The sequence below is a fragment of the Cyanistes caeruleus genome, unplaced genomic scaffold (genome assembly GCF_971803275.1).
Source record: "Cyanistes caeruleus unplaced genomic scaffold, bCyaCae1.hap1.1 HAP1_SCAFFOLD_406, whole genome shotgun sequence".
NCBI classification, from domain to species: domain Eukaryota; kingdom Metazoa; phylum Chordata; class Aves; order Passeriformes; family Paridae; genus Cyanistes; species Cyanistes caeruleus.
In genome coordinates, this window is record NW_028256149.1 from 1 (window position 1) to 21,830 (window position 21,830).

Sequence of the window (21,830 nt, forward strand, 5' to 3'; positions counted from 1 at the left end):
TTTAGGAAATATCTAGTAAAACTCACATGTCATGGAATGATTTTCTCTGCACATGCAGACTATGTGTGGTTGAAATGATTCTGTTCAGAATCAAGTAATGCTTTATTTTTCTAAAGACATTGTTGGAGAGTTTTTGCTTTTCACAGTTTCAGTGAAAGGATTACACCATTAGAAGAATTTTTCATAATAATTCTACTTTTATATTGTCAGTTCTGTTTGGGCCAGGGGTGTGAGAATCAGTTTTTAGTCAGAGGAGAAGAAAAATAAAACTTTATTGCTTTCTAATTTTTGTTTTTATGTTTGTGCGTGACTCTTAGCGATGACAAAACTATGGTATGGGTTTTTCCATGTTCACCTTTAAGCTGCATTTTGAAAACCAGAAGACCTTGAAATGTGGCCCTTTAAAAGGTAAACAGTTAATAGAAAATTGTCTTAAAAAAGAAAAAAAAAAAAAGCAGATTGGGGGGGGTGGGGGGTGGGGCTCCATGTGAGTCACCCCATGGCTGCCCTGGAAGAGAAGCTTCATTCCAGGCAGCCAGCAGAGGAGCTTTAGAAATGCAAATTAACACCTCTAGGGCAAAGCCTGGACAATGTACCAGGGTCTTCCTGCCTGGGGGAGGAATTGGGCTGAATTCCTCTGCCCCTCAGCCCAAGCTCTGCCTGCTGGCACAGATGGAATTTGCACAGCTAAAGGCAGAGCCCATGGTGAGGATATCTGACTGCAGCAGAAATTGGTTAAGCTAAAAAGGAAAAGTGCAAATGGACAATGCTGTGAAAATTTCACTATAAAAAATGGGAGAGAATCATCCCACTCCCCACCTCAACTTGTGCTCTCACTTTCTATGTTATCTAGGGTGAATTACAGCTCCGGATTTTGTTGCTACCCCAAGTTAAGGGAATTCAGTTGGGAATCCAAGTATGTGCTGATTTAATTAGAGAAAAGCCCAAAATTGATGCAGCCCTGCCCAGAGGGAGCACCCAAAAATAAGGAAAAGATGAATGGCCACCAAAACAAATCCTGCAACACCACGGACCAGGCCCTGTAAACCCTAATGAATTCATATCAGGAGCCAGAGAATTAATTTATCATTTCCATGGCATAATTAGATTACAGGATGTCCTCAAAATAATCCCCAACCAGACAGCTCCAGTTCCAGACTTCCCAACCAATCCACCCAGATGAGGAACACAACATTTCACCATGGGATGGGGTCAGATTATCTTTCAGCAGAAAAAGGAGGCAGAGTTTGTGGAAAATTAAATAACTCAAACTGCTGTTAGCAAACAGATCACAGAGGAAAAGTGGAGAAACAGATAACAAAGGATAGAAGAAAAGAGCTCATGTACTGGTCCAAACATGGAAAGGATGGGCATGGGCAACATTTCTGTGGTTCCCTGGCAGACCATGGGTTAAACAAATGCAGTTTCTCCTCTCATGTGCTACAGCAACTCTCATCTTTTCACCATGCACACACCTTGCTGAGTGCAGCTCATTCAGCAGCTGAGCAAGGGGATGCAGGGGGCAGCCAGGCCTCCTGAGCCACAAACGGCTACAAAAGGACAGAGAATGAGGGCACTGAGAGCAATCCCAAAACCAAAGAACACCCAGGAAGAAAAAACAGAGCCAATGAGTGAATCTGCTTGCAGATAGGGCCAGGGACTTGCACATAAGGAAGCAATGGGAAAAAGCATCAGTTTCAGAAAATGTTACCAATTGGCAAGGACCGCTGCTCTGACAAAATCACGCTAAATTCCTGAACTTCCAGAAGAACAAAGACTTAACAGAGCCATCAATATCGGATGTTATACAAAAGTGGGGGGTACATATTAACCGGGACATGCAGGAGGCAGATGGGGAAGTCTGAACCTTCCAAGCACCTCCGCCAGTGGGGAAAGGGACAGGGACACGCGGCCGGGAAAATCAGGACAAAAACGAGGCCGCGTCCTCCAGCAGCTGGAGAGAGCGCATGGCAAATGCCCCACGGCCTCTCCCTTTGGGCAGCAATAAAGTCACTCTCACACCGCTCCTCGGGCTCCTTTGGCCACACAAACCTCTGGCGCCGGGAATTTTCCCGCCCAGCCCCGGGCACAGCGCAGCCACCTCCGGGCTACCGACACGAACCGGGACGAGCCAGCGCTGCTCCGGCACCGGCTCCTGCCGAGGCCCCAGCGGGAAGGAGACCGCGGGCAGCCGCTCCCGCAGCGCCCTCACGCCAGGGCCAACACGGGCCGGCCACGGCACAAGCCACCCGCCACAGCCCCCTGCCGCCCCCTCCCGGGCCCGCAGCGAGCCCCGAGCCCCCGCAGAACCGAGCGCGGCTCCCACCTGCGATGGCTGGGGCCGCCTCCGAGCTCCGCCGCCGCCTCACCGGGCTCCGGCCGCTGCCGCCGCTGCCGGGCCTGCACAGACGCTCCGGCAATGGCGGCTCTCCTGCCCCACGGCCGCCCTGGGGGCGCCAGCGGGGCCGGGCTTGTCCCCGCTCTGCCCAATCAGCGCGCGCCAGAGCCACGAGTGACGGCAGCAGCAGCCAATCGCAGCCAGTGGCGGGCTCTGCACATGGCACAGCCCCGCCCCGCGCTCTCAGGGCCCGCCCCGGGCAGTGTGAGGGGAAGGGCGGAGATGAGGAACAGGCCTGGAACGGGCCCGGCCCGAGCCGCCATTGAGCTCCCAACACAAACAAAGTTCTCCGCAGCTCCCAGCCCGCCTTTCCCTGCCCTGGGTGTTCGGTGGCTCCGGCTCAGCGGGAAGCCCTGGAGCCTCACTTCTCCCACCTCTAATTAGGTGCCTCAGTGCATCGCTCGTATTTCTCCCAAAAAGGGAAAACTGCCCCAAATCCCTGTGGATGAGTGGGGGAGGAGAGAGATTTCTGGCAGAAAATTCCAAAAACTAGAGAAGGATTGTGAGAAGTAAATTAATAGCCCTAAAACCAGCTTCCCCCCACCCCTCCCTCCTCCCAGCTGTGCCTCCTACCCCGGCACTGCAGGTGCGGTGAATTAAAGCGCCAGGAGACCTTCTGCTCCCATTAACAAGCCTTTATTAGAGAGAACTGGGCCTAGAGGTGGGGGCTCGGGGTGCGCGCCGCCGCTGCTCCCTGTGGTCGATGTCGAGGATCACACAGGCCTGTCGTCATCCACTGTCAGCAGGACTGGAGCCTCTATCCTCGCCAGGATCACCCAGAGACTCTGTCTTAGGCTCAAAGGTCTAGGGGTGTCTTCCCTCTCAAGTCCTGCCCAGGTCATGGCAACCAGCTTGCTGGACTGGGATTGGCGCACCCAGTCTCCCCAGGTCCCCGCTGCCTCCACAGTGGGGTCCTCCAGATGTTCCCTGAGCGTGGCTCGTTGTCCAGGGCTGTCTTTTCTCCCAGGTGGTAATATGATTTTAATATGCACCCATGTGCAAGTCTTTATGGGAAATGGGGAAGTTCATCCTGGGCAGCAGCGGCTAAATTGCCTGACGGGTTGGAAGAGAGTAAGGGAGGGGGATACAAATGCAAGGATAAAACAAGTACGAACTTCTTAACAGTGAACCCTTTTGGGACTTACAACACCAAAACCCCTTATCCAGGGACCTAAACTGGGATTGAAACAGGAACATATAATTTGAACATTGGGATTTTTATTTATAACAATATCCCCCCTCTTTTAATTTGACCAGGCATCAGCCTGTGTCAATTTGTTAGTTCAGGCTCCTGGTAGTGAAACTTCTTTAGTCTTTGGTATTGGTCATATACCCTTTTTGCTTCTTTCAGCTCTGAACTTTCTAACATTAGGGTCTTAGTTTTTCCCTTCTCTTGGGTTGTTTCTAACGAGTTGTAGATCGTCCTGCTAGACTGTATTACTGAGGTAATTATTCTGATCAAACACAGGATGACGCAGGGAAGAAATAACAGTCCTGCTAGTCCCGCTATACCAATGAATGCCACCTTTTTCCACCAGCCCTTAAAGGACCAGAAACTATCCCACCAATCAGTATTCAGGATCGGTGTCCATTCTTGGTTCCCTACAGAGGAGATTTTTCTGATCTCTTTAGAAATGTTCCAGATTACTTCACTTTTATCGTCTATTTCTAGGCAGCATTCAGAGGTGTTGAACTTCCCACAGATTCCCCCCTCATCAGCGAGAAGGTAATCTACTGCCAGTCGGAGTTGGTACACCAGGTACATCAGGTCTGGGAGAAGTGGTCACTTATATGATCAAGGCTGGGGCTGTTTTGTTTGATGTTATTTCAATTACAGCTTGGAGCCTGATTATTCTGTTTAACATGTATATTGGGGTCCTATATCCCCAGGACCCATCCTGGGCCCAGGTTGCTGGCCCATAAATTCTTATTATTTCCTCCAGGGTCCAGACTGTTCCTTTCCAATTCTGGGTCCCTCCTGTGCTTATTACACTCCTCTTCTTCCTTTTTAGGGGCCTCTTTATGTTGTCATATAGTGGTACTCCAAGCTCTGAGCCAATCTCTTTTGGGAGCAGGAAGAAAGCTGGCTTTATCACCCCAATCGTGCAGCTACCTGACCAGTCTCCTGGTAGATGTGTATAAGCTGCATCCTCGCAGATCCAAAAGAAAACATCTGGGGCTTCCCAAAAACCCTCCCTGTCTTAATAAGGGTACTCCCAATGCTTTGATAGGCTTCTAATTCCCCAGAAGTGATTGATCCCTCTTTCTGTACATTCATAAAGGTTATATCCTTTATGATAAATGCACCCTTTTTCCCTCTTCTCTAAGGACCAATATTGGTTGGGCTCTTGGGGAACCCATTTAGTTCCTAGATTCTTTGTTATAAGATATCTTTTGCATGCCATCCGTCCCACCAGGGTTCTATATCTTTTTCCAGTTTGTAGAATACAGTCTTCCCCAATTACCTTAGCCTTTAACTCCCACTTTTCCCTTCTCCAATACCCTGGTGTTCTTTGGTTTTCCCCAGTTCGTTTTATGCTTAAAATTTCTCGAGGTTTTAAGCTAATTCCCTCCCAGGGCCAAATATCAGACATTTTAGTACTCCCACACACCCAACAATCAGTTATATTTAATTTCTTGCTGATCTTTTCAGCTGAATCAATGAACAAGTTCTTCCCACTCAAATTTTTCCATTCTTCATTTCCCACCCTCATGTCCACTCTTTTCTCCTTTACTGTATCAGGTTCACCTTTTACTGGTTCGTTCTTTTCAAAGCACAGCCAAGTATCCCTCATGGGACAGTCTCCCAAAAGACGTTCTCTAAAAGTGGCCGTATTTCTGGTAATCCAATATGTTTTTCCGTTTTCTTGGCATTCTTCTAATTGTGATTTGTTGTAGCAAGAAGGACTCAAATTTGTGTGGACCCTTACCAGGGACCCTAGATTTTCCCCATCATACAAGGGATAATAACATTTCATGCAAGAGTCTGTCCCCATGGCATTGGTGAGGTGCATTGCTATCACCAGACCTACCAGGAGCCTTGTGATGATCCTTTTAGGCTCCCTCCTGTCCGTGACTCCCAAGAGTCCAGCAGGAACCATGTTTGATCTCCCCTGGTCTTGCCTCTTGGGGTTTTCCTTACGCTCTTTTAGGGGGTGGTCTGGGTCCAAGGCTTACAGCTTTATTATTTCTCTTTTGTCCTTCTCCCTTTTACTGTTGTTGTTTTTGGTCTTGGGAAAAGCTGCCCTGTGAGGGATATAGTCTTGGCTAGGGATTCGAGCCCTATTTGGGGTTCTTCCACCTTTTCAAGCAATAATAACAATAGTTACAAGTTAATGACAACTGGAAAACACTTTAGCTTTATTTCACAAACTTTAAAGAAACACTTAACCACAAATGTTGCAGCCAAGAGATCACTTAACAACATCTGTTATAATTCCAGTTCCTGATTGGGGACTTTAGTCTCTGGGTTTCCTCCTTAAGGTTATTTTCGAGTCCTTGGTGTTGGGGACAACAGTCCAGTTAGAGGGATCTTTTTTGGAGTTTACTTCCCCATCTGGTGGTGCCACTGGTCCTTTAACTCGAGTCACATGTGTCCACCCTTTTTCCCGGGTTCTCACAGCCGTATGTGTGGTGAGTTGAACTTGGTAGGGTCCTTCAAACTTTAGAGTGAGAGGAGAGTTAGCCCAAGATTTTACCAATACCCAATCCCCAGGGTTGATATGGTGTGTGTCTACCTCTAAGGGAGGAGTTTGAGGGAGATACCCTTTTTTCCTGAGGTTTTCTAAAGTTTTAACAACAGTTTCCAAATACCTCCTTGAGGTTTCCTCCCCTTCAGTATACTGGGCAGTGCTGTAAGGAGTAATTAGGAAGGGGAGTCCAAATAGCATTTCATAGGGGGATACCCATAAATCTGCTCGAGGTCGGGTTCTTATCTGTAATAAAGCCAAAGGGAAACATTTTATCCAATCTAATTTAGTCTCCAGAGTCAGCTTGGTTAAGGTCGTTTTTATGGTCTTATTCATCCGTTCTACCCGACCGGAGCTCTGGGGATGCCATGGGGTGTGTAACCTCCACTTTATCCCCAGGGCTTCAGTGGTTTCCTGGAGGACACGGGCAGTGAAATGGGGGCCTTGGTCCGAGTCTATGTTATTGATTAACCCATACCTGGGGACAATATGTTCCAAAAGTATTTTGACTACTACTCTCACTGTTTCATTCCAAGTGGGAAAAGCCTCTGGCCAATGGGTCAGGTTATCTACGATCACTAGCAGGTGTTTGTATCCCTGTGCTAGAGGCATTTCTGTGAAATCAATTTACACATTTTGGAAGGGTCTCTCCGCTAGTTCCCTCCCCCCTTGTACGGGTTTTGTCATCACTCGTTGGTTTACCCTTTGACACATTACACAGCCCTGAGTGATGGCCTTTGCTATATCATAAACCCCTATGCAGATGTTCTCCCTCAAGAAATGGTCACATAGACCCTGCGTCCCCCAATGTGTCAATTTGTGTATTTCATCCGATACCCTGCTGTTGCAGTCCACAACTCCAGGATCTCGTCCAGGGAAGCAGCAGGATTCTGGGGACCAGCATGAAACACCAACCGAGACGGGCTCCCGTTCACGAAACCATTTATTCAGCATGGGAACAAAGTCAGGTCCAGAACAGAGAGCTCTGAACAGAGGCACAGCAGGGGTTTTTGAGGGACAGAACCCCCGAGGGTTTCCACCTTTGAGGGTGGAGTTCAGGGTCAGGGACCAGTAGAAGCACAGCAAGGGAGAACCCCTCAGGGACTCAAACCCAATCAGAACTCCTGGGCTGCCCTTCTCAAGGGGTTTGGGGTGGGATAATGTAAATCTTTGTCTCCCCTGAGGCCGCTGCCACATCTACTCCTTTTTTATTTTTTTTTTATTTTTTTTTTTTAAATTTTAATTAGGAACTTAAAATGTTTCCAAACATACACCTTAAAATCTCACCTCCTCCACAGAGCACCCACTTTGCTTTGAGGGACAACAAAAACTCAATAACAAAACACATTAAGCAAACAGAAAAAACAAAATTGAAAACAAACATTTAAATCTCGGACCACGCCGGGCAAATTAAACAGTGATGGTACTTAATGCAAACATAATGGTTTTTTAGTTCAGTCTCTTCCAGTTTAGGATTCTCTTTGAGGAAGGGTGCAGCTCTTAGATCTCCTCTCACGAGGGGCAGGGTTCTTCCATCTCCAGTTTCGGCTCTGGTTCCCATATGGGCATTGCTGCTTTAGATGATCTCGGTGAAACACTGGCTTTGGGAGCTCAGTTCCAGTTTCGATCTCCCCGGAGGAGGTGTTGCCCAGGATGGAAAAGGCAGAGCCCGCAGGAGTGGAGCACCGAACAGAGGGGTGGGAGCGAAGCAGGAGTTACTGGGGGAAGGGAAGGTTCGGGGCTGGAAAAGAAGGAGCAAGGCGGGAAACAAGGGATCCCAGACCGCGTGGCCAGAGCCATCTTGGGATGGGGGGGGTCCAGGACGGAATTTCCCGGACCAGGAACAGGGAATATGGAAAGACAGGGGGTGAAGGAGGACACGGAACAGGGGGCAGACGGCAGCAGACGCGCATCACTCTGGATGTTCTCCGTCCCTTGTCTGCCTTCAGGAACACAGGGGATGGGAAGGCAGAAAGACACCGGGGTGATGGGGAGTTGGCAGCAGCCCCGAGCCATCTTGGCTTTTTTCACCCTTTGTCCTGCCCTTAGGAACAGGGGAAAGGGGAAGGTACAGGGAGGTATACACCAAAAAAAAAAAAAAGGAACTTCACAGAAGACAAAAACAGTCCACCGGAAGAGGCATACCGTCCATAATCGTCCATAATGTTAATATAATCGTCCATAATGTTGATACCGTCCATAATCATCTATAATGTTAATATAATCGTCCATAATGTTAATATCGTTCATAATATGTCTCGCTGGGTGATGTAAGGTGTCCCAGTGTCTGGTCTCGGCTCCCACACCTCCGTAACCCCTTTTCTTCCCCATGCCCAAGGCACTCCCAACCCAGCCTACCTGCCAGGTACTCTCGAGTCCTCATTTCTTAGGCGGGGGTCTCGCCGGCTCTCAGGCCATCAGCCGGTGACTTACGAGGTGTCCATGGAGCCGGGCCCTGCTGTTCTCTTGCTTCGCTGGATGCCACGCAATCTCTCACCATATGTTACAGTCAGCAACCTCAGGATCTCGTCCAGAGAAGCAGCAGGATTCTGGGGACCAGCATGAAACACCAACTGAGATGGGCTCCTGGTTCACGAAACCATTTATTCAGCATGGGAACAAAGTCAGGTCCAGAACAGAGAGCTCTGAACAGAGGCACATCAGGGGTTTTTGAGGGACAGAACCCCCGAGGGTTTCCACCTTTGAGGGTGGAGTTCAGGGTCAGGGACCAGTAGAAGCACACCAAGGGAGAACCCCTCAGGGACTCAAACCCAATCAGAACACCTGGGCCACCCTTCTCAAGGGGTTTGGGGTGGGACAATGTTAACTCTTTGTCTCCCTGAGGCTGCTGCCACACCACTATAATATTTTTTCCCTTGATCTATCATGCTGAGCACCATGCAAGGCTGTAGAGAGGTCAAGACAACCTCTGTTTTTAAAACTCTGCCCTGCAGCTATTCCTTACGGTGCTGTCAGCAGGGAAGACATTTTGTCTTCTAAAACCTTACTTCTGATAGTTTTTCCCATCTGAAAACTATCTGGGCCAGGGGCAGCACCCAGGGACCTGCCCTGCCTGGGGGAACTTATACCTGGATCTTATAACTAAGTATCAGAAACAAGGGCACACACTCTGTATTCCAGACTCCAACATTTTATTCTTATTCTCAATTTTCCATGTTTTAAGTACGTCTTCATCTACTTCAGCTTCTACCTCTTCTTCGTAATATTCCTATTCTAATTCTTTATCATTTCTTGGTTTCTGGAGGGTCTTATGCAGGTTTTAGTGGCGGGGGGTTGGGGTTTTTTTCTTTCCTACTACTACTTCCTAAACACAACTTTCTTTTCTTTTGTTAGAATTGTGTGTGTTGCAGTCCAGCAGGCCGCCGTCGTGTCCTGGGAGCAACACCTCCTGTCTGTGTCCATTCCTCATGGCCAAAGTGCCCCAGGATCAGCATGGAGTCCTTTCCGGAGGAGAGGAAATGGCCTTGGAGTCCAGCAGGGAGGAGCTGGAGCCAGTGTCCCTGCAAAGGGCCAAGAGCCGTGTGGCTGTGGCCCTCGGGGACCCAGTGCAGGGGTGCTGCTGGCGGTGCCAGGCTGCCGCTGGGAGCCGATGACTTTCCAGGTGCCTTCCCGGCCGGACGATGGGCCGGGATGCGGCGCTGAGCCCCGGCAGCGAGGGTCCCCCTTTGGGTGCCACTTTGGGCTGCCGTGTGCCCTCGGGGAGCCGCCCCGGGGGTGCTGCAGAGCGGCCAGCGCAGGCCGGGGCAGCCCATGCGGCTCCCTCGGGGCGCCGGGCAGGCCGCGGGGCAGCCGCCATCTGCAGCCCTGCACTGCTGGCAGCGGGCACTGATCCTGTGGCTGTGCCGCCAGGCAGGGGCAGCAGAACAGCCCCCACAGCCCCTGCAGCCCCCGCAGCGCCCGCAATGCCCGCAGCCCCTGCAGTGCCCACCTCAAGAGCGAGCGGCCTTTCCTGTGGGGAAGCGGCTGCCCAGGAGAAGAGACATCTTCCACCGTGGCTTGGGCTGCCAGAGGGCCAGGCCCGACACAGAGTTGCTCTTGTGGGCACAGCTCGGGCTCCTGGCACTCCACCCAAGCTTCTCGAGGGACAGGCAGCAGGATTCCCTCTTGGGCTAAATCTGCCAGTCTCTGCTGCCTGGCCTCTTCTCCTTCCTCGTGCAGCTCCAGGACGCTCACCTCATCCCAGTCATCGTCCTCCCGCTGCCAGGCCTTGAGCTGGCTGCACAGGATGTCGCAGTATTCCTTGCTGTCCTGAGCCAGCTCTCCATCACTGTCATCATCCCAGCTGGACCTGGAGGATTTTCTCTTTGCTTTGCCTCCAGTCACCTCCTGGCCATCCTGGCACAGCTCTTGCTTGCGGCAAGCTTCCCAGTCCAAGAGTGCCCGGCGGCTCGTGCCTTCTCCTGGGGACAGCCGCTGCTCAGGAGATTCTTCCCAAACTAAACACAGTATTTTATCCGGGGTGGATTTCTTGAGAGATTTTATTCATGACATGTGCCTGCAAGGATGCGGCACCTCTCTGAGCTGGGGGAGAGGCCAGGGCTGCAGAGGGGGGGATGTTGTTGGCAGCTCCATGAGGACGCTCTGGGACGCTGCCCTGGGGTGTCCAGCGCAGTGGGGATGGATCAGCCCCTGCTCTGCTGCTCCTTCCCATCTCCCCCAGGGACCTTGCAGAGCCCCAGCCATGCTGTTTGCCCCCAGCCTGCCCACGGCCACCCTGGGGCTGCTCACGGGGGTTTTCTGTGCTGAGCTTTGGCCTGGCCGTGTTCTTGAGAGAGCCTGGGCAAGGAGCCTGGAGCCCCCAGGCCCTGCCCTGAGGCGTCAGCGCTGCCCCAGCAGTGCCCATGGCCTGTCCCTGCTGCAGCCCCGGCACTGCCACCCCCAGGGCTGTGCCCGGCCCCGAGAGCACTCAGGCCCTGCAGCAACACCAGGGCCTGGAGGGCAGCGGGGCAGTGGCACGGGAGCAGCACTGGCAACACCAAGTGCTGCTGCTCCTGGGCACAGCTGCTGTGCCAGCACTGATCTGCCCCCAGCTCTGCACACAGACACTGCTGCTGCAGCTCCAGAGAAGGGAACAAAAGGGGCATCTCTGGAGAAAACTTTCCTGGGAGATTCTTTAGTTCATTTAAAGCCACCAAGAGCGCAGGCCCTCATGGACACTGTCTTTGGCCACAGGGAAGGTTTAGAGAAACAAGATGAGAAATGGCACAAACAATGACATTTATTGAGGAAAAGATTAAAAAACTAAAACAAATTAAAAAAAAAAACAACAAACCACAACCAAATCAACAAGAGCTATCAAAGATTACTTTTATTACAAGTGATTTGCAGAAATTGGCCAGCAGTTTAATGTTTCTGAAACCATCCAGTCATCAGTGTCCACACTGCAGCCTTGAGCTCCTGGTTCCTCAGGCTGTAGATGAGGGGGTTCAGGGCTGGAGGCACCACTGAGTACAGAACTGACATTGCCAGATCCAGGGATGGGGAGGAGATGGAGGGGGGCTTCAGGTAGGCAAATATGGCAGTGCTGAGGAACAGGGAGAGCACGGCCAGGTGAGGGAGGCAGGTGGAAAAGGCTTTGTGCCTTTGTCCCTGCTCAGAGGGGATCCTCAGCACAGCCCTGAAGATCTGCACATGGGAGAAAACAATGAACACAAAACAGACAAATACCAAACAGACACTGACTGCAATGAGCCCAAGTTCCCTGAGGTTTGAATGTGAACAGGACAGTTTGAGGATCTGTGGGATTTCACAGAAGAACTGGCCCAGGGCATTGCCCTGGCACAGGGGCAGGGAGAATGTATTGGCCGTGTGCAGCAGTGAATAGAGAAAGGCACTGGCCCAGGCAGCTGCTGCCATGTGGGCACAAGCTCTGCTGCCCAGGAGGGTCCCGTAGTGCAGGGGTTTGCAGATGGACACGTAGCGGTCGTAGCACATGATGGTCAGCAGGGAAAGCTCTGCTGAGATGAAGAACAGAAAGAAAAATACTTGTGCAACACATCCTGTGTAGGAGATGTCTCTGGTGTCCCAGAGGGAATTGTGCATGGCTTTGGGCACAGTGGTGCAGATGGAGCCCAGGTCAGTGAGGGCCAGGTTGAGCAGGAAGAAGAACATGGGGCTGTGCAGGTGGTGGCTGCAGGCTACGGCGCTGATGATGAGGCCGTTGCCCAGGAGGGCAGCCAGGGAGATGCCCAGGAAGAGGCAGAAGTGCAGGAGCTGCAGCTGCCGCGTGTCTGCCAATGCCAGCAGGAGGAAGTGGCTGATGGAGCTGCTGTTGGACATTTCTTCACTCTGGCCATGGAGTCCTGTTGAAAGAGGAGACAGTGACAAGTCAGGGGAGACTTTGCTGAGCAATGTCCATGTCCCTTCTCCCAGCCCAGCTCCTGCTGCTCTGTGCCACCCAATTTTCCTTTTCTCAGAGCCCTTCCTTCAGCCCCGTGCCTGGAGCTCTGCTGGGATCTGGCCCCATTGCTGTGATGAGCAGGGGCTCTGCCCATGGACAGTGAGGAGTGAGCTCTGCTCTGCAGCAGTGGGGTCTTGGGAATGGGGTCAGGGGCCAGTCCTGGGGTTGGACTGCATCAGCCCAAACTGCTCCTGAGGCAGAGGAGCCTGGCAGCATCTCCTGTCCCAGGGGTCAGGAATGGTGATGGCCAAAGGCAGTTTGAGAGGGTTTGGGTGTGCCCAGAGAGATCAGAGAGAAATGTGCAATGCCGGAGCATTGGTTGTAACTCAGTGGAGGGTGCAGGGAGCTGCTCTGTTACTCCATCTGTCCCCAGATGCCCTTTCTAAGATCGAGGGCAGGCACTGTGTTTCCCTGGAAATCAGCCTGACACAGCTGAGAGCAGAGGGACCCACAGCAAAGCAAACTGGTTCAGCCTTTCTCAGAGTCTCAGCCCCACTCCTGGCCAAGGACACTCCTGTCCCCAGTGTCCCCTGGACACAGCTCACAGCTTGGGTGGCATCCCAAGGACACACCAAGGGTCCTGTCCATGGCACTGCTGGAGGAGAGTCGGGTCATTCCCAGCCTCCCAGCCTGCCCTGCCCAGAGCTCCTGGGGCAGAGGGAGCTGGGACATCCCATTGCTGTGCCCAGCCTGCACAGGAGGAGCCCAAGGGCTGGGCCTGCCCTGCAGCTGGAGCTGCCATTCCCAGAGAGCTGTCAGCAATGCCAGGAGCACCTGGGCAAGGCAAGGAGAGAGAGCCAGGCCCTGAGGAAAAGCCTTTCCTTGCCCAGCCCTGCCCAGCCCCTGCCAGGCAGCACCAGTGCAGGACAATCACCCTCAGGCATTTCCAATCAGACATTTGCTGTGTCTTGGCATGGGGATCTGTATAAAAGTAATCATGGAATAGTTAGGTTGGGAGAAGACTAAACTTTAAACTAAAATCCCAGCACAGCTTGGTGGCACTTTCCCCCCACTGCCTGCCCAGGGCTCTGCTGCCTGGAGCTGTCCCTGCCAGCAGCTGCTGCTCTGTTCCCCGCCAGCACTGCCCAAATCCAGCCCAGCCCTGGGGGCTCAGCTCTGCCCTGCAGAGCCCTCCCAGCTCAGAGCACTGCCCAGGGGAAGCTCTGGCTCTGCAGGCTCTGATGGCAATGGCAGAGCAACCCTGAAGAGGCAGGAAAAGCGACACTGATGCTGCCTGGAAGGGGCCCTGTGCTGATTTCTGTCACTGCCTGGTTAAGATTTGAAAATTTTCTTTTTTTAATTTATCGCAACCTGTCACAAGAGGTTGAATAGAGAAATGAAATGAGAGCTGAATATCAATGTGCAATTTCCCATCCAGGCATCCCAGAGCATTAGATTAAAAAAGCAGGATCTTCGCTTTTATGCAGCCCCTGTATAATTTACTTGGTGTAGTTCATGGGCAGAATGGCTGAAAGCACATTAGCAATCTCCTGTGAACCTACTGATCACTAAAACTGTCTCAGGGACTTGTCAAAATTTGTATTACCTTTATAATTCAGAATACCTTTAATATTTTAAAATTAAGAAATAAAAAGAAACAATAATAATAAATTATTATAAAATGATTTAATATTTATCCTCCTCCTCCCTGCCATTCTGAAATAGTAGGAAACTGAATACAAAGTTTTAGAAAATTTCCTCATTTTTATCAAAATCCTTGTCTTGGAAATATTCCGTGACAGATCAGGAACCCTCAGCATGTCAGAGCTTCAGGAGCATTCACCTCCCCTCCACCAGAAATACTCAGAGCTGTACTCACAGAGTCTGTAGGCACTGGGATGTTCCAGCTTTAGGAGATGCCTCCAGGAGCTGCAGCTGCATTGTCCTGCAGCCAGAGGCTTCCTGTGCCAAGGGCTGGCAGGGATTCTGCCCCAGGCACTTCTCAGCCCCTTCCCAGCCCTGACTGATTGAAGCTCTCTGTGCCTCTGGGCTGTGCCCAGGGTGGCTGCAGGCAGTGCCCCAGCCCTGCTGGGCTGGCAGAAGAGCTGCTCAGCAAGAGAAATGTGCTTTTGAAGCTCTTCTTGGTTTCCAGGAGCTGCCTTTGTGCCAGGAGCCCGGCCCAGCTCAGCAGCACAGACACAGCAGCAGGACTTTAATGAGCCTCTTGGGGCTTTGTGCTGAGGCCCTGAACATCAGTCCCTGACAGGGAGGGGAAGAAAGCTCTCAAGAACTCCAAGTCAGAATCCAACTCCAAAGTTTCTTTCACTTTTAATGGGTCCCACTGAGGGATGTGACTGAGAAAGTGTCCCCAGGCCCCAGGCAGAGCAGAGAACTGGAGGCACTGATGACAGCTGGGGACAAAGAGAAGCCAAGGCTTGGTGCCCTGGGCCACAGCAGCCAATGCTGTGCCAGCAAGGGCTGTGAGGAGACACCTTGTCCTGAGGCCCTGGGGCCTCCTGGCACAGCCCCAGCAAGGCTGGCCACTGTCACCCCCTTGGCCTGCCCTCAGCATCCCCCCTAGCCCACATGCCAGTGGCCTCAGGGATCTGCTGGAAGGAGTCCCTGGGGAGCCTTGCTCAGGAATGGCCCTGGGGGCTCCTTCATGCTCCCAGGGACTGCAGCTTTTTCAAAGGACTTTGGCTTTTGCTTTGGAGTCTCTGAGAGCTTTGTGCAATCCTGGCCTCCAATTATCTGCTGTAATTAGTCCCTTGAGAGCCTTTGTCAGTAACAACACTCAGTGGGGCTCATTAATGCTTCAAGGCACTTCAGGTTCTTAAGGCACTTTCCTTTTTCCTTCCCACACTGAGTCTCTGAGAAGTTTGTGCAATCCTGGCCCCAATTATCTGCTTTAACGAGTCCCTTGGGAGCTTTGCATTGACACTCAGTGGGGCTCATCAATACTTTGAGATACTCAGGGCTTTTTCAGCTACTTTGGATTTTCCTTCCCACACTGAGTCTCTGGGAGGTTTTTGTGCAATCCTGGCCTCCAGTTCTCTCCTCCAAGGAGTCCATGAGGAGCCTGTGTTGGGGATGGACCTCAGTGGCACCCATTAATGCTTGGAGACACTTTGGGTTTTTCCTCTGACTTGGGCTCCTGGAAAGGTTTGTGCAATCTCCTCTCAGGCCCTGAGGTTCAAGGGCTCAGCTCCAAATGCACCACGGGGCTCATTAGGATCAAGCAAGTCCTAACAAACCATGGCTGTGCCTTGATTTCCCTCTGGTCTGGTGCAATTCTTAGGAAAGTTTCCTACAACAGTTATGGAGAAATAGTTCAAAGAGCTTCTAGGAAATATGTATTCCTATTTTAAAGGTGTCTTTTTTTCCTGTTCTCTTTAGAGCAGAGGTGACTGCAGCATTCAGTGATGGATATTGATCCAGGGTCTCTCCTAAGGAGGTGTGGCCAGGTCAGAGAAGCTGTGCCTTGAGGTCTGACACAGTGGGGACAACCTTGCTCCACATTCCCCAGTCCCATCCTGTCTCTCCTCACTCTCCTGGGACCTGCTTTGCTCACAGAACTGGCTGCACTCAGGCAAAGAGGGGTTTTCCTTCTTTGATTTTAGCAATCTAAAACTGCTGAGTTTCCCCATGGAAAACAGACACCCTCCTCAAGTGTGTGCCAAGCCCAAGGTGCCACCAAGGAGGTTCCCCTTCCCCAACGCAGAACCACACAAGGAATGTTTCAGACACACAGGGAGTTCTACAATAAACACAGCCCCAGAGTTGGCTGAAGGCAGAATTAGAGCAGCTGCTGAAGGACAGACAAGCTTTGAACTCCTTGCAGCTGAAAGCACCAAGTGGGTTGTTGGGAGGTGTGTGAGTGAGGCAAGAGTGAGGGAAGCGAAATGCAGAGAGCCCTGGAAGTGTTTCTGTGCAGACAGGCTGCTGCAAGGGCAGCGTTGGCCTTCTCTGGACTTCTCCCCAGTGACCTCTCAGAGCCCCCTGAGATGTCACACAGACACCTGGGATATCACAGCCCACTCAGTGGTGTCACACAACCTGCCCAAGGATGTCACACCACCATTCTGTGAAGTCACAGCTCTTGCCATATGCCACAAAATCACCTCGTGATTTCACACAGCGTTCTGTGATGTCACACAGCCACATTTGATGTCATAGTTCATTCTGTGATGTCACAGTCAGCACTGTGATGTCATACAACCTGTCCTGAGATGTCACATGGCTTTTCTATGATGTCACTGCCCACTCTAGGATTTCATATCACAACCATGTGACTTGACAGCCTGTTCTGTGATGTCTCACAACCAACCAGTGATATCACAATCCACCCTGTGGTGGCTCTGTCATGTCACAACCTGCTCTGTGATGTCAGAATCCTTTCTGTAATGATGTACATTCGACCTCTGATGTCATAGTCATGTCTCTGATGTCACAACACACTAAGTAACATCACCCAGCCCACTCTGTGATGTCATACAGCCACACTGTGACATCACACACCTCTTTCTGATGTCACAGAATCCCCTCTATGACGCTGTAGTTGCTCAGTGACCTCACACAACAAACTCTGTCATGTCCCAGCCCCATCTGTGACCTCACACAACTCACTCGGAGCTGTCACACAGCCCCTTTCTGACATCACAGCTGCTCTGGGGCTCCAGGACACAGCCACAGAGGTGCTGCTGGGACACAGCCCCCTCTGGCACATCCCACAGCCCCTGCCAGTGCTGAGCCCCTGGCAGCTCTGTCTGGGCCTGCTCTCTGTGTCCCTGAGCTGCCCTGGCAGGGCCCCAGCCCTGCTGGGCTGTGCTCAGGAGCTGCTCCTGGCCAGAGCTGTCTCTCTGCAGCGCTGCCCTTGCCAGGAGCTGCCTCTGGGCCAGGAGCCCGGCCCAGCTCAGCAGCACAGACACAGCACCAGCACTTTCATCACCCTCTCGGGCCTTTGGGGCTCTTGGCATCACACTCAGTCCCTCAGAGTGTGCTCCAGAAACTCCTCAAGAGCTCCAAGTCAGATGGAAACACTGAAGTTTCTTGTAGTTGAAATGAGAGACACGAGTGAGAAAGCGTCCCCAGGTTCCAGGCAGAGCAGAAGACTGGAGGCCCTGATGGCAGCTGGGGACAAGCAAGGGAAAGGTGTCTGTGGTGCTGAGCAAAGCTGGATGTGTTTCAGGAATGGCAAGGGCCAAGGGCTGAGCCCCAGCCCCTGGCAAGGCAGATGCTGTCCCTCCCTCATTGCTCAGGGCTCTTCCCGGGCCACTGGCATGTGGGGATGTGCAATGCCAAGGGCAGCACCATGGGGCGGCCCCTGCCAGGCTGCTGAGCAGGGACAAGGAGGCAATGAGGCCCCAGGGCTGCCAGGGTCACTTGTCCCCTGCTGCCCTCAGGCCCAGGGCCAGCAGCCATGGCCAAAGGGCTGCACAAGTTGCCTCAGGCAGGGCCTTGCAGCTGCTGCCCATCCCTGTGCCCTCTCCAGCCCTGGCTGCCCTGTGGTGTCCATGCCCTGCGCCTCTGTCCCTGCAGGCTCTCGTCATCCCCCGGCTGCCCCACATCGCTGGCCCTTTCCTTTGCTGACAGCTCTGTGTATGTCAGAAGGATTCACCATCTCTGAAACAACTATTTAAATACTCTCATGGCTCTCCTCCACTGTCCTCAGTCTCCACCCCATGGAGCACAGAACTCCTTTGTCCCTATAGAATGGTCATGTGCCTGAGGCCTGAAAACCCCACCTTGGGAGATCTCTGAGATTTCTGCAAGGTGTTTCTGAATTAAAACCATCTTCTCATAGTGTAAGAACATCACCAGAGGACAGGGCCAACCCGACCTCTCTGTCTCAGCAGCTTCTTTCAGGGAGCAATCCTTGGATATATGAAATTTGGGAGGCCAAATTAAAAATGGTCCTTGGACAAGAAGGCTGGTGCTTTTCCACAGGAAGGAAGGATCAGAGCCCCACTATTGCAGAGGAAGATGTGTCAGGACCACCAGAGGCCAAGGCCAGCCAGAGCTGGCAGGCATTTTCTGGGAGATAGCCTTGGATACAGGAAATGTTTTAGGGAGAGTACCAGTTTTGGCAATGGACATCAGAAAAGATGGATGATATTCCCTTGTTAATCCTGTGGGACAAGTTGCATTATGTTTCAATTCCACCTGTCCAATCTTTACCTATAACACATTGACAAAGTCTGGGGGCTGGGATTGGATCCTGCCACTCCCAGTCTCCTCTCTTAGAAGGAATTTTAAAGCCTAGGCATTCCTGGAAGGGGGGTGAGGATCCCTGGTGGCTTTTGGGAGTCATTTCTCCACCTCATGACTCAGCAGGAGTTTCTCCAATAAAGAAATAAAGCTTTTGCCTGAAGCTCCCACTCTGCCCGTGACAGGAAGCCCAGGGAGTGTCTGTGACATCCCGGCTCTTTGGCAGCCTGGGGACTCCTGGGATGTCACCGTGGAGCCCTCGGGAGTGCCTGTGACAGAGCGGTGCCTTTGCAGCCCAGGGACCCCTGGGATGTCACCATGGAATTGCTGTGACTGCGTCTGACAACACAGCTCTTAGGCATCCCCAGAAACCCCTGGGAGGTCTCTGTGGAGCCCCTGTCTGTGCCTGACTCAGACCTGGAGCCAGAGCCCCTTGCCATGGCACCCATTTGCAGTCCCATCCCCAGGCTCATGGGATCCCAGAGCCACAGAATTGGCTGAGTTGGGAGGGAGCCATGGGGATCCTCCAGTCCAACTGCTGGCCCTGCACAGGACACCCCAACAATCCCAGCCTGGGCCTGGCAGCGCTGGCCAAACGCTGCTGGAGCTCAGCCAGCCCTGGAGCTGGGAGCCTTCCCTGGGGAGCCTGTTCAGTGCCCCAGCAGCCTCGCGGGAAAAACCTTTTCCTCACATCCAGCCTAAACCTGCCCGCCTCAGCTCCAGCTGCTCCCTCCACTCCTGTCCCTGGGCACCAGAGGGAAGAGGTTCCCACAGCCCCCAGCCAGGGACCCGCTCCCAAGGATGCTGCCATGGCAACCAGGCCTGGTACCAGCTGGGATGCTCGGTTTCCACGGGCTGGGCTTCAGGAATGGCATTCCCCAATTTCCTGCTCCTGTTAAAACCGCGCTGCCACTCGCTTCCCTCCCACCTCCCATGGAAAGCACAAAAGGCAAAGATCCCATGCTGGAATAAGAACAATTTATTGAGAACAGCAACAAGATAAGGAACAAACAGGAATAGAAACAATTTGGATAACAGAAGGGATAAGACAATCTATTCACAGGGAAAACTATACTGCCACCGACTAGGTCTTCCTGGCCACATATTTCCTCCTGCCAAGAAAGGACACTCTTCTCCTCTGGTGAGAGAGAAGGAGTCCTTTTCCCGCCCCTGGCAATGACCTGAGATGGGATTGAATATGACAGGGCCATGGCCAGACTCTCATGTTCTTTGATCTCTCATCATGTCATTGCCATGGGCAGGAAGAGGGACAGGTGTGTTCCCAGCATGGATCCCAGGGAACACGGATCACCAGGTCTCTTCCCAATGTGGATTCTCCAAGGGGGGATGAAGCTGGAGCTGTGGAGAAAGCTCTTCCTGCACTTGGGGCACTGGCAGGGCTTCCCTTACTGGTGCCTCCGTTGGTGTCTGGTCAAGTGAGAGCTCTGGGTGAAGCTCTTCCCACACTGGGGACACCCGTAGGGTCTCTCCCCAGTGTGGATACGTTTGTGTGTATTGAGGTCGGACCTGTTTCTGAAGCTCTTCCCACATTCCCCACACTCACAGGGCCTCTCCCCAGTGTGGATGCGCTGGTGCCTGATGAGGTTGGAGTTTTGATTGAAGCCCTCCCCACAGTCAGGACAGCGGAAGGGCTTCTCATCCGTGTGAATCCGCTGGTGCTGGACGAGACTGGAGCTGCTGTGAAACCTCTTCCCACACTGGGGACACTCGTAGGGCCTCTCCCCAGTGTGGATGCGCTGGTGGATGATGAGGTGGGAGCTGCAGCTGAAGCCCTTCCCACATTGCCCACACTTGTAGGGCCATTCCCCAGTGTGGATCATCTGGTGGCGGATCAGGCTGTTGCTCTGTCTGAAGCTCTTCCCACACTCCAAGCACTTGTAGGGCTTCTCCCCATCCTGAAGCTGCTCATGGACCACGAGCTCAGAGCCCCGGCTGGATCTCCGGCCGCCTTCCCGGCACAGGGTGGGTCTTTCCTCCTCAGAGCACCCTGGGATGGGTTTGGAGCCCCTCCTCCTGTGGGATCTCTGGGGATTTTCCTCCCTGTTGGATTCCTGCACTGTGGAGCTGCTCAGAACGGCCTTGTCCACGAGGTTGTGCCGCAGGGATTTGTACTCCCTGGTCTCCATTCTGAGCTTCTTGTCTGGGGGAGGAAGGACAAGGAGAGGATGGGATTTGCCTCCGTGCCAGAGGGAAGGGGAAGGAGATCCCCCCAGTGCGTCCCTGGCAGGACGGCGTCGGCAGCGGGGTTGTCCTGCAGCCGGGGGCCATGCTGGGCTGGGAGATGGAGCAGGAGAGAGGGGGAAAGGGGCACTGACTTCCTCCTCACCTTCCTGGGTGTCGTGGGACATCTTCCTCTTCCTTGCAGCCTTCTCATCCATCCAGCCAAAGTTTGGGATGGGGAAATCCTGGTTCGGGAGAGAACAAGGAATGAGCACGTTGAGTTTGAAGGTCCCTCTGTCCAAGTCCCTCTCTAGAAGTCACCAGGGCATCTGGGGTGTCTTGGTTTGAAAGGAAAGGTGTTTGCTAAGGAAAGCAGAAACCCCCATTGAAATTGATAAAAATGTAAGCAACAGCCCTCTCCAAATTATTATAATCTTGAAACCAAAGTGATCTCAGTTAAAGATATAGGAATAGAAATAATAGTTCTTTACTAAAGGAATAAAAATGAAAATGCAGCAGTATAAAAGAAAAAAACCAACAAAAAAACAACAGTCTGAGAGAGTCGGAATACAACCTGACACCCTGTTGGTTAGCATGCTGGTAGCAGTCTGATTAAATAGTGGCTGCAGTCGTCCTGGAGTGACTGATGTGGTTCTCTTGAAGCAATGATCCCATAGAATTTTGTACATTACCTCTGAAGTTCCAGGGCTGTAGATGGGTCTGGTCTCTCCTCTGGGAATCCAGTGGACAAAGACTGCCTGTGGTGTTTAGATTATCAGCTTATATCCATGCAGGAATGCTTGGCTCCTCCCCCTGGGTGGAGCATCTCACAATGGGATGATGTCATTTTATCAGTCCTGTAGTGAGACTCAATGGCCCATTAACAGAAGATATCCCCCTGGAGGAAGGATGGGTGGTGGAAGAGATAAAGAACACTGCCCCACCTGGTTTTAACAGCTGGCCCATTAACAGAAGATATCCCCCAGTTATGAGG

At 52.3% G+C, this 21,830-nt stretch overlaps 2 protein-coding genes across 2 annotated transcripts; both read right to left on the reverse strand.

Moving 5' to 3' along the window:
- Positions 1-11,406: 11,406 nt before the first annotated feature.
- On the reverse strand, positions 11,407-15,167 carry LOC111945653 (olfactory receptor 14J1-like). Its single transcript, XM_086874672.1, has 2 exons — positions 14,328-15,167; positions 11,407-12,410 (listed from the first exon to the last, which is right to left on the reverse strand). The coding sequence occupies exon 2, from the start codon at positions 12,385-12,387 to the stop codon at positions 11,452-11,454; it is 936 nt and encodes a 311-aa protein (XP_086730798.1). The 5' UTR covers positions 12,388-12,410; positions 14,328-15,167; the 3' UTR covers positions 11,407-11,451.
- Positions 15,168-20,061: 4,894 nt separating this feature from the next.
- On the reverse strand, positions 20,062-21,024 carry LOC147645385 (uncharacterized). Its single transcript, XM_086874673.1, has 2 exons — positions 21,003-21,024; positions 20,062-20,816 (listed from the first exon to the last, which is right to left on the reverse strand). Exons 1-2 carry the CDS (start codon positions 21,022-21,024, stop codon positions 20,062-20,064), a joined length of 777 nt encoding a protein of 258 aa, XP_086730799.1.
- Positions 21,025-21,830: the final 806 nt, after the last annotated feature.

What these genes read in the sequence shown, in the direction of transcription:
- LOC111945653 (XM_086874672.1), bottom strand. Translation starts at nt 12,387, where the DNA reads ATGTCCAACAGCAGCTCCATCAGCCACTTCCTCCTGCTGGCATTGGCA.
- LOC147645385 (XM_086874673.1), bottom strand. Translation starts at nt 21,024, where the DNA reads ATGTCCCACGACACCCAGGAAG. An exon ending in GTCCCACGACACCCAGGAAG is followed by an intron (nt 20,817 to 21,002) that starts GTGAGGAGGAAG and finishes TTCCTCCCCCAG; the next exon opens with ACAAGAAGCTCAGAATGGAG.